Source organism: Stegostoma tigrinum, chromosome 12 (assembly GCF_030684315.1).
Source record: "Stegostoma tigrinum isolate sSteTig4 chromosome 12, sSteTig4.hap1, whole genome shotgun sequence".
Classification (NCBI taxonomy): Eukaryota; Metazoa; Chordata; class Chondrichthyes; order Orectolobiformes; family Stegostomatidae; genus Stegostoma; species Stegostoma tigrinum.
The window spans coordinates 4,126,702-4,139,670 of record NC_081365.1 but is presented as its reverse complement, the minus strand read 5'-3'; the positions used below and the strand labels follow the sequence as shown (position 1 = coordinate 4,139,670).

Here is a 12,969-nt window from a genome sequence, read left to right as displayed (position 1 = left end):
AACCTATGCCCCCTCGTAATAGCTACCTCCACCCTAGGAAAAAGTCTCCAGCTGTCCACTCTACCTATACCTCTGATCATGTGTTTACTGATGGCTTTCCTTGTGGAGTACCAGAACACGTTGGGGCTCACCACCAGATGCCTACGACCGCTGGGTATCAGAGTAGCACACAAGCCCACATCAACCCTACGACAAGTGCTCACCCAAACTAAAGGCCCACTCCCCGCCATGGACAGGACCAATGTCATCTATGAGATCCCTGCAGAGACGCAAGAAGCACTACATCGGACAAACAGGAAGGAAACTAACAACAAGAGTACATGAACACCAGCTGGCTATAAAAAAACACGACCAATACTCACTCCTCAGTCCACATAGATAAGGAGAACCACCACTCCGACTGGGACATCAAGATGCTGGGACAGGCTAGGCAGAGACAAGCACGAGAATTCCTGGAGGCACTGCACTCCATGAAGCATGTTATTAATAAACTTGAACTCAACCCCATATACTTTCCACTACTAAGGAAAACCGGAAGTGAGGCAATCCATCACAACGGACCCCAGAGTTTAAACACCAAGTGGAAAGACACACCGATGCTTCATTAGGGATGTTACCAAGTATGCTAACGAAAGGTCTGCAAGTAACCAGCTCGGCCAGCCAACCAACCTCAACAATCTCAAGTCGATTGAGTGTTTTGAGAGCAAGAATGAAAATTTTAAAATCACGTTTGCTTAACAAGAAGCCAATGTTGGTGATCAAGCAGATGGGGCAGGTGTAAAAGATTTTGTGCAAGGTAGAACACAGATAGAGTTTTGGAAGCCAACCATGAATTTCAAGGAATATTCAAGCACAGCAGTAACACAGATTGTGTGGAACCTTGGGGAATGAAACTGAATTCAAAGCAATACTGCATGTCACAAAAAAAATGTAAAGAACAATGTACTACAATTGTCACTTTGAAATAGCATGAGTCCTGAATGTAAGCATCATTAGTAAATGTCACTTGATTTTAAGTGCCCCTTGAGCAATGAGTTTTCCATTTGGGTCTAAATCCATCTTTATTGAGGGAATCATTTTCTGCTGACTGTCCAATATTTGAACAGAACTTATTTTGCAAGCTGTTTTCATACTTTTCTTCTGAGCATCTCACTTCTTTCCCTCTATGGAAGAAATTGAATTTTTACAGATCCCAGAAACTGACCGACTGCTCCCACATTCTAAACCCACCATACATAGAACATAGAACATAGAACATTACAGCACAGGACAGGCCCTTCGGCCCTCGATGTTGTGCCGACCTGTCATACCGACCTCAAGCCCATCTAACCTACACTATTCCATGTACGTCCATATGCTTATCCAATGACGACTTAAATGTAGCTAAAGTTGGCGAATCTACTACCATTGCAGGCAAAGCGTTCCATTCCCTTACTACTGTCTGAGTAAAGAGTTTAAGCCTTGCTAAAGTCCATATAAACAATGTCCAATGACCATTGCTCTGCCTTCATCAATCTTCTTTGTCACTTATTCAAAAAACTCAATCAAGTGAGTAAGACTTGATTTCCCATTCACAAAGCCATGTTGATTGTCCCTAATCAGTTCTTGCCTTTCCAAACGCATGTAAATCCTGTCCTTCAGAATTTCCTCCAAGAATGTCTCCACCACTGATGTCAGACTCATGGGTCTATAGTTCTTTGGCTTTGCCTTACCATCTTTCTTAAATAATAGCATCACATTTGTCAATTTCCAGGCTTTTGGCACCTCACCTGTGGCTAGCAATGATATAAATATCTAAGCAAGAGGCCAAGCTATCACTTGCTTGCCCAGCCGGAGATTTCCACATGCCAATAAACTCAAATAAAATGAATATGAATTAAAAAAACTAAGTAAAGATACTTATAGGAATTTACATTTATATAGTACCTGTATGGTTTTATGAAGTGCCATGATGCTTTAGTGCTTCATTTTGTGTACGGTTGTTCATAGTGACAGCCAATATGCAAGATCCTACAAATGATGTAATAACTGGAAAACTCCCCTCCTAGTCTTGGAAATAATGCCATGATTTCTATTACATGCACCTCACAGCCCTTGGTTTAATGACTTATCTGAAAGACCACAGCCCAAATTTTTATACCTGTGCCCTAGCACTACCATCACATGAGGGAACACCACCCACCATGTGACTTGGTCAATGTTGTCTATCTCATATGGTGCAGGCAAGGATGCCCCAAAGCGTAGTATATCGGCGAAACCATGCAGACGTTAAAAAAAACGGATGAATGGACACTGCACAACAATTGCCAGAAGGGATGTTCTCTTCCAGTTGGGGAACACCTCAGCAGTCAAGGACATTCGGCCTTGGATCTTCCGGTAAATGTCCTCCAACGCGAACCTTCAGATATTCAACAATGCAGAGTTGCCAAGCAAATGCTGATAGCCAAGTTCAGTACCGATGAAGATGGCCTCAACTGGAATACTGGGTTCATGTCATACTACAGGAGACCCCACCACACTATACATTCTCACACACTCATACTCTCACACACATGTACTGACACACTTACACAGATCCTAAATTATACATACACACTCTCTGAAGTGAACACACACACACACACACACACACACACACACACACACACACACACACACACACAATGTTTCTCTCTTTCCCCCCTCTCTCTCACACACACACACATACATTATATCTAAGGGGTGAACTTGCATTTGCAGACTTATAATTGTGGTACATTCTATTTTGTTCAAAAAGCACTATGTTTTGAATTTTTTCACATCTGGCATTTGTAAGGGACCATGTTTTCTTTTTGACTATAAACAGACACAGATATATGGAACGAAACTAAGATAGTTATGCAACTTGAAGCAAGTGGCATATATTTTTAGCCATACAAGACAATCTTGCTTTGCAAAGCAGTAAGTAGGGTATTTTGAAACAGGTTGGCAGCAAGTCTTAAGAGTTCATGAAACACAGCCTGATGGCAGCCTTAGTTGAGCTGCAATTTGCTACAGAGTTATAGTTATAAGGCAGCTTGACATGCCCACCGTCTGCAAAACTGTTTCTCCCTCTTTCTCCACCTGATTGAAAAGATATAGAATAGTAAGGAAGCTTAAAAGAAAAAATTTGAAGAAGATCAAATCCATCTAAATAAAGATTTACCATTGATTTATAGACAAAATTATGTCATCATTGATGGAATCAAAAAGGAATTGAGAAAGACAACTTAACCTATCCTTATGATCTGGGCTTTTCATATTCGGAATTTTGCTCTCTGTGCGTTTTCTACCTATAATACCTTTGACAAGACACATAACTGTAGTGATTCTTTTTCTCGGCCGTTTAAAAGATAACGCATTACAATAAACCTGGTGCGAATTGCTTTTGTCCTGAACAACTGTCAGGCAAATCAATTATACTGGTGGGCAAACTGAGATTTTGGACATTTCTTGATAGCTTTTTGGAACAGTTGGATACAATTATCGGCGTACTCCACCCCGATTAAGTCTTGACACATTCGAGTGCTGGTGAACAGACATGGCTGGGCAGGTGATGTACTTTAACTATATGATATGGGAGCTGGCAATTTCACTTGTGAGCCGCACTGACCACATTTGCAACAAGTACTGTTTGCTCAAAGAACTTTGGCTCAGGGTTGATGACCTGGGACCTGAACTTCAAACACTGCAGCACATCCAGGGCGGGGAGAAGTACCTCAAGGCTTTGTTTCAGGTGGAGGTCACACCTGGTATATTAAGTATTTGAAATTCAGTCAGTTACCAGGGACAGCACAGTATGATTGCAAGGGAGGCAGTCAGGGGGATCCTGAATTCAGGAAAGGCGAAGCCTCAGCTCTTGGCCTTGTCCAACAGATGAGGTACTTGCTCCCTGTGAGGATGAGGAAAAGGGCTGTAGGGAGAATGAGTCAGCTGACCACTGCGCTGTGGTACAGGAGACCACTTAAGAGGGGCAAAGAAAGAGACAAGTGGCAGTCTTAGGGGTTAATTAGGGGAATTGATAGATCCTGCTTACAAAGAATGCTAGAGTCCCACATGGTGCAATTGCCTGCCTAGTGCGAAGGTGAGGTGCATCTCTGATCAGCTTGAAAGGATAGTGGAGCGGGAAGGTAAGGATCCAGTTGTTGTGATCCAGGTTGGGTCAATCAATATCAGCAAGGCTAGAAAAGAGGACCTGTTTGGGGATTATCAAGCACTAGGAATGAAATTAAGGAACAGGTCCTCAAGGTTTATAATCGGATTACTATTGCAGCCACGTGCAGATTGGTTTAGGGATAAGAAAATTAGGGAAGTAAACACATGGCTAAAGGAGTGGTGAGAGAAAGAGGGGTTCCATTTCATGGGGCATTGACATGTACCATTGCGACAGTCTCCACGTGAACCGAGGTGGAACTCGTGTTCTGGTGAAAAGGATAAATAGAGCAGCCACTAGGACTTTCAACAGGTGAATTAGGAGGAGGGGGAAGGGGGAAGGAGGAAGCAGAAAACAACTAGTACAATGGTAAGTAGAAAAGAAAGCAGCCAGTTAGCGTGGGCTCGGAGGGGCTTAACTACAAAGACTATGAAATAAGTTAAAAGGAGGGGAAACTGAGGAGATATTTTTAATGGAGATGTCAGAATTCAAAAAGGTATAAAAACTAATATCAAGACACTTTACCTGAATGTTCATAGCATTCGAAACGAGATAGATGAGTTGATGGCAAAAACCATCACAAAGGAGTATGATTTACAGCCATTACAGAGACATGGTTGCAGGATGGTCACTGGAAATTAAATATTCAGTGGTATCAGACTACTCCAAAGGACAGACAGGAAGGAAAGGGGAGTGGTATAGCTATAATATTTAAAGATGACATCAGGACAGCAGTGAGAGTTGATACAAGTTCTATGGAGAATAAGGTTCAATCCATTGGGTGGAAATTAGAAATTCTAAGAAACAAATCACCGGTAGGTGTAGTCTATAAGCCACCAAATAATATCATCACATTGGGACAGGAAATAAACATCACAGACTCTCCACAGCGACGAAACAGGCCCTGTGGCCCCGAGTCCACACAGACCCATCCTCTAAACCTACATTTCCCATAGCTAACATAACTAACCACACAATCCTGAACGCAATGGGCAATTCAGTATGGCCACCTAAACTAACTTGTTCATCTTTGGACTGTGGGAGGAAACCGGAGCACCTGGCAGAAACCCACGCTGACACAGGAAGAATGTGCAAACTCCACACAGACAATCACCAAGGCTGCAATCAAACCTGGGTCCCTGGCGCTATGAAGCAGCAGTGCTAACCACAGTGACCCCGTTAGGTGAGGCCACACTTGGGAGTACCGTATTTAGTTTTGGTGACCTTGCTATAAGGAGGATGTTATTAAACTGGAAAAAGAGTGCAAAAGAAATTTACAAAGATGTTGTCAGGACCCAAGGAACTGAGTTATAGGGAGAGATTGGACAATCCAGGTCCTTTTTCTTTAGAGCATGGGAGACTGCAGGAGCACCTTATAGAAGTGTATAAGATCATGAGAGGCATGGCTATCATGAATGTACTTGGTCTTTTTGCCAGGCTTGGGGAATCGAAGGCTAGAGGGCATCAGTTTAAGGTAACAGGGGAAACAATACATGGAACCTGAAAGGCAACTTTTTATTTTACACAAAGGGTGGTATGCATATGGAATGAGCTGCCAGCTGAAGTGGCTGAAACGGGCATATTAACAACATTAGAAAGGCATTAGTACAAATACATAGGTAGGAAGGGTTTGGAAGGATAACTTAAGGAAAATGGGGTTAAGGTGGATGGACATTTTAGTCGGCATGGGCCAATTTGGGCCAAAGGGCCTATCTCCATCCTGTAGGAATCCATTCTAAACAGGGAAATAACTAATGTCTGTAAAAATGGTGCAGCAACTATCATGGGGGATTTAAATCTATATATTGATCAATCGAACCAGGTTAATTAAGGCAGCCTTGGGGAGAAGTTCATCGAATGCATCCACAAGAGTTTTCTTGAACAGTATATCATGGAACCAAAGAGACAGCCATTATCTTGGATCTGGTCCTTTGTAATGAAACAGGAATAATTAGCGATCTCATAGTTCAGCATCCTCTTGGAAGGAGTGATACGGTATAATTGAATTTAGAATACGGATGGAAAATGAGAAGATAAAATCCAATATCTGGGTCCTGTGCTCAAACAAAGAAGACTGCAATAGGAAGAGGGAGGAGCTAGCTAAAGTAGATGGGAAAGGCTCAATGATGGAACAGGTGGCAAACAGTGGAGGACTTTCAAAGCAATTTTTCAAAGTGCTCAGTAAAAGTATATATCAGTGATAAAGAAGGACTGAAGAAAAAGGGGTGATCAGTTACAGATGCCAAGGAAATGAGAGGCTATCAAATTGAAAGATAAGGCATACAGAGTGGCAAAGACCAGCGGGAAACTAGAAGATTCTGTTGACCTTTAAGGTTTTTGCAAAGTCACAAAAAAAGCTATAAAGAAAAGTGAGATAGATTATTAGAGTAAACTAGCTCAGATTATAAAGACAGCAAAAGTTTCTACAACCATAAAATAAGAGTGGCGAAGGTAAACATTGGTTCTTCAGAGGATAAGAAGGGTGATTTAATAATGAGAAATGAAGAAATAGCTGAAACAGTGAATAAGTATTGTGTATTGGTCTTCATAGTAGAGGACACACGCCAATAATTGACAACAAGGAGGCAGAGGCAGGTGAGGACCTAAAAATGATCATGATAGAGGTAGTGTTGGGCCAATGGAGCTAAAGGTAGACAAGTCTCCTGGCCCTAATGGAATGCATCCCAAGATACGAAGAGACAGCAGGAGAAATAGTAAATGTGCTCGCAGTAATTTTCTGACATTCACTGGACTCTAGGGTAGTTCCAGCAGTTTGGAAAACAGTGCGATGTCACTGTTCAAAAAAGAAGGTAAGCAAAATATGAGGAATTATAGGCCAGTTAGCTTAACATCTGTAGTTGGGAAAATGCTTGAATCTATCAAGGAAGAAATAGCAAGACATCTCAATAGAAATTATCCCAAAGGGCAGACGCAGCATGGGTTCACGAAGGGCAGGTCACATCTAACTAATTTACTGGAGTTCTATGAAGATACTACAAGCATAGTGGAAAGTGGGTACCCAGTAGATGTAGTGCTTCAAGATTTCCAAAAGGCAATTCGACAAGGTGCTGCACAGAAGGTTACTGTGTAAAATAAAGATGCACAGCGTCATGATTAATGTATTAGCACAGGCTGAGAATCAGTTAACTAACAGGAAGCAAAGAATGACGATAAACAAGTGCTTTTCTGGATAGTGATCAGTGACTAGTGATGTGCCTCAGGAATCAGTGTTGGGACTGCAATTATTCACAATTTACATTGATGATTTGAAGTGGGGACCACGTGTAGTGTGTCAAAGTTTGTAGATGACACCAAGATGAGTGGTGAAGCAAAGCATGCAGAGGACTCAAAGTTTGCAGAGTGATATCGACAATTTAAGTGAGTGCGCTTTAAGTGAGTGAGTTTAACTAAGTCACGCAGATGGAGTACAATGTCGACAAATGTGAAGTCATCCATTTTGGTAGGAATAACAGTAAGAGGGGCTATTTGAGCAGCAAAAAATTGTAACATGCTGCAGAGGTGGTGTCCTTCTGCATGAATCACAGAAGGTTGGTTTGCAGGTGCAGCAGCTAATTAAGAAGGCAAATGGAATATTGATCTTCATTGCTCGAGGGATGGAGTCTAAAAATAGGGAGTTACATTACAGCTGTAGGGTGTGCTGGTGAGGCCACAATTGGAGTACTGTGTACAGTTTTGGTCTCCTTACTTGTGAAATAATGCACTGGTGCTGGAGAGGGTGCAGAGATGATTCACTGGGTGGATTCCGGAGTTGAGAGGGTTGGATTATGAGGGGAGACTGAGTAGATTGGGATTATATTCATTGGAATTTAGAAGAATGAGGTGGGGCCTTAGGGAAACATAAAATTATGATGAGAATAGGTAAGATAGAAGCAGGGAGGTTGTTTCCACTGACAGGTGAAACTAGAACAAGAGGGCATAGCCTCAAGGTTAGGGAGAGCAGATTTTGGACTGAATTGAGCAGGAACTACTTCTTTTGAACAGCGAAGGAATTAAGGGTTATGGTGAGAGGGTGAGTAGGTGAAGCTGAGGCCACAAATAGAACAGTCATGATCTTACTGAATGGCAGAGCAGACTTGAAGAGCCACAGTGCCTACTCCAGCTCCCAGTTCTTATGTTCTAACTGTTTAGCCACATAACCTATACACCTAAATCCATCTTTGACAGAATAAGATTCAAGAAAAGATGGAAGTAAACAAGAACAGAACACTGAATGATGGCGCTGGTGTGAGGGACACAATCAGATAGAGTCATTGCGCACAGATACAGATCCTTTGGTCCAACCAGTCCATGCCAAACATCATCCCAAACTAAACTAGACCCATCTGCCTGCACCTTGCCCATATTGCTCCAAACACCTCTTATTCATGTTCTTAAGCAAATATCTTTTAAACAATGTAACTGTGCCTACATTCAACACTTCCTTCAAGTTCATTCTACAGACAAATGACTGTGTAAAAAAAAAACTGCCCCTCATATCTCTTCAATATTTTTGCTCACCTTAAAAATATGCCCGCTAGTCTTGAAATTCCATATCCTAGGGCAAAGACACCTGCCATTCCCTTTATCCCTAATGGATGATGGATGTTGTGCATCTCAACTCCACTCTCTCTTTTGCTCCATATCCAATTTTGTCACTTACTGATAATAAGCCTCATAAACAAAACAAATATACAAGTGAATAAAATCTTCTGAAACATAATGAAATGCGTATAAGTAAGTTTGCATGGATGATGAATACTCACTGAATTCTCCAACAAGAGACACAGATTTTGCTCCGGGAGCCCACTCTTTACAGTAAACTCCCCCATCAGCCAATCGATTGACACCAAAGCTTTCATAGCTGCGGGAAAACTGATCTAGGTTTCCTTCATTCTCTTCAATACTTCTTGCCAAGCTTCTAAATTTATCGTACCTATGGTGGATGGTTAAAAAAATATAATGTTTTAGAGAAAGTTACGGTAAAAGCAGTTAGACTGATAAAGGATAACTAGCAGGAATTGGAACTTTGAAATATATGCATATAACTTAATATTATCTATTTTCAAAAGCCGATAACATTTCAGACATTGGGTTGGGTCATGATATTTCTGTTTCAGTTCACCAGAACACAAAATGAAGAACAGCAAGGCACAATGGGTTAGGGCCATATTGGTACTCAACCAGCACCTGCAATCTGCAATGTTAGAAGGAATCAATTTCTTCAAACAAAAAGAGAGGGGACAGGATCTCAGAAGAAAACGATGGAGGTTTACGCTTGCAAAGATTTGCCTCAAAGTAAGTACAACTGAAATACTCCACAGGGACAGGGAACTCTTCTTCCAAGAAGAGTTTACTCACTTGTGGAGAAAGCACACATAGGATTGACAAAACTCAGTTTTCAAGTGGTAATAGCACAGAGTGACGGTTACCAATCATCATTAAATTCAGGACCCATGTTGCTGCAAAATGACCATTCCAAAACTCTGATCCTGTAATTTTTTTGACAGATGGTGTTGCTGGGAATGCTCCAAATTCAATTTCAGCTCTCAGGGCCCTTTACAACCTCCCCAACCCCTGGCTATAGCATTTGTTGCACTGCAATTGGCTGTAACCAGCATAAAATACAATGCAAAAAAATTATTCAGAATCAAAGATTTATTGATGGTAGAGCTGACAAAAAAAAATAAATGGTGGGTTAACAGTTCATGGTCATGCTAACTTACAAACTGACTTGTACCAACTTGTACTCTGATATTCAATTAATGACTTTATTCGATCCAAACCCTCCTGTCTCCTATTTTCTCAAAATCTTCTTGCAATTTTTACGGGTTGGAGAAAGCTCAGTGGGTAGCACATTCTGGTCAATTCAGCTGATTCTTCAGTGCATTACTGAAGCAGAGATGCTTTTTCGAAGATGTTGCTATATGAAGTTAGTTGTTGCTGACCTGCTTGACCTTCAGTGCAGCATAACAGTAGGTCCACTTACAGGATTCCCCACAGCAATTTATCAACGTTTCTTCAATCAACATGACGAGGTGCAGCAGGCACACAGGAGCACCAAGTCATACATATTACTAACAATAAAATGTCACCAATCAGCAAATGGGACATTATGGAATGTGCATGTGGTGAAGAAAAAGCATCTTCCAACGCTGGTACCTTTGCCTTATTTTACCATGATTTAAATACTTTTTAAAAAAAAACTGATGTTCACTCCCACCCAATGCACACACCAACCATTTTATGGCATCGGTTGTATAAAGTTTTGAGAAAATTGAGTTGCCCATTTATTCACATCTGGTGGGTCTTTCTGATACTAATACCCACCCACCCTCTGGAAGCTGTGGTTAAACTTATAGATGGGTGGGTAGGATGGTGACATGCTGGCCACCTACTTTATCTAAGATAATACCTCACCCAAAATACACTCACAGGGGGCACATAGTATCCAGCCCAAGGCAAAAGAAAAAGATATTAATATGGGAAATGATAAACAGACCATGAAAGGAATTCATAAAAAGTACAAATTTAAGATTAAACCAACAGACAAGAGTCGACAAAAATTCAAAAAGCAACAAAACTCAAGACATTCTACCTGCATGTTTTTAAAATTTGAAACAAAACAGATGAAATAATACCACAAACAACAAATATTCATTTTGTTGCGCTGAACTTGAACACTGCTGAAAAAATACATTTTCTCTAAGTATTTGTCTTGCATCCATCAGGTCAATTTGCAAGAATACTAAATTACAGGAACATTTATACTGTATTAGAGGAGTGCCAAATCCGTTCACATTGGGTTCTTCAAACATTGCCACAAACTAGACTACCCAACAAGGGAAAACGACTTCTCAACATCTACCCTGTCAAGTCCCCTCAGACTTTTGTAATTCAATAAGATATTCGTACAATACAGAGGGATCATTCAATAGCGAGGGCTTAAGCAAAGGGGATATAGTAGGTGTGGATAAAGATGAGAAATGCAAGAAATCATTTATCAAAGTGGTGTACAAGAGTTCTAACAATAATTAAGAGATGGAAAAGAGCACAAAGGAGGAAATAAGGAGCATGTCTGATTTCATGAAGGATTTTAATCTCCATATAAATTGGAGAAGGTCGATAGGCATAGACAGCCTAGCTGATGAATTTAGAGAAAGTTTTCAGGATATTTTCTTATAATGTGTTCTGGAGCCAACCAAAAAACACATTATACTTCACCCAGTTTGTTGTAACGTAATAGGATTAATCAGTGCTCTCGTGGGCAAGGCATCCCTGTGTAACAGTAATCTTGCAGATTGAATTTTGCATTCTGTTTGAGACATAAAAGCAGATCCATGATCAGTACTTTAAATTTAAGGGTACAAAAACAGAATTGAAGGGAACTGGTAAATAGGATTAGAAGTGGGTCAACAAAGATGCAATGGCAGACATTTAAAGAGGCATTTTACAATTCACAGAATACATTTTCCAAGGATCTAGCATCCATAGTTACCTAACCAAAAATAATGAATATCAAAACTTAAAGAAAAATCATATTGCGCAACTGGACAGCAAGAGATGACAAGAAAAGCTAGCTGGAAAAACAATTAAAGATAGTAAAAGTTTTTATAGTTTTTTTTACATAAGTTAAAAGTGAACACTGATCCTGTTAAAGGGGTGGTTTTTGAAATTAGTGACAAAAACTAAGACAAGACAGAACTGAACGAGTATTGCGCATGGCTCTTCTTTACAAAGGAAACAAGTAACATCTCAGAAATAGGTGATAAACCAGGAAGAGAGACATAGGGACATAGCGCTGAGCAAACTGATGGATATCTGGGCTGACAGATCCCCAGGTTCAGATGGGCTACACCTACAGTCTTAAACAAAGTGGCCAGTGAAATAACTGACACGTCCTTTCTAATTTTCCAAGTCTTGCAACAGTAAGACACTCTAGCCAGAGCTCCTCTGCTTGCCAGTTTCTTCTCCTCTTTGTCTTTTGCCACCTGCTGCAGTTTCCAGCCCCACCCACCCCATCAATTTTTAACTACTTAAAGTACCCTACCGGGAGAGAATGGAGAATGGTGTCCGAGACCAGCCCAGTGTGGAAAAAAGCCTCAACCAGAGGGGCTGAGTCGCGGAAGTAAATCGCAGCCAACACAAGAGCAGAGTGTGCACTGGAAGCCAAGTTGTATTTGGAGCCAGAGCTGAGCAAGTGTGGGCCGAGCTGGGAACCAAGTCATGGCTGGAGCCACAGCCAAAGCAGGAGCACAGCACATGGAGGCCACGAGGCCTCGTGTTCTGAAGCCTGCCAGGCATGGACTCAATGAGAAAGGACCATAAAGTGATGACGACCTTTTTATCTCATTATGGACTTTTAAACTCTGTATTCCCATGCTACTCTTTTTTTTAAACTACAGGTATTTCTGCTATAACACATGTTTCATTAACGCGAATTGGCTGTAATGCGATTGAAGAACCGTGGGCGCTATTTGAATAGCGCAAACTTTTTGCAGTCCAAGTTTAGCGATTTTCTAAAAGAAATTTCCCTATGATGTGATTTTTCTATAACACAAGATCACAGAAGAATGCAACTATTGTGTTATAGGAGAAATGCCTTTATTTCAATTCTGTAGCAACTCAAAAGTGTCTGTACCTAGGTACCCAGTAACTAACACGGTGCCGAGGCAACCATACAAACGTTCACTGCAAGTGGGCTTACGAATAATACTAATAGTAATCAGTAGTTATAAAACAGCAAATCCTGCACTCCCAATTAATAACAGAGCAAACAATCTGCTAAAGTTACAGGTGGA

At 41.0% G+C, this 12,969-nt stretch overlaps 1 protein-coding gene across 6 annotated transcripts in view; it reads right to left on the bottom strand.

Moving 5' to 3' along the window:
* gbe1b (glucan (1,4-alpha-), branching enzyme 1b) overlaps positions 1-12,969 on the bottom strand; it is a 529,949-nt gene that overhangs the window by 466,623 nt on the left and 50,357 nt on the right. For all 6 annotated transcript variants that reach the window (XM_059650083.1, XM_059650082.1, XM_048540405.2 and 3 more), the window contains exon 2: positions 8,935-9,104. In XM_059650083.1, the coding sequence (XP_059506066.1) occupies positions 8,935-9,104 (170 nt within the window). The remainder of the gene's footprint in view (positions 1-8,934; positions 9,105-12,969) is intronic.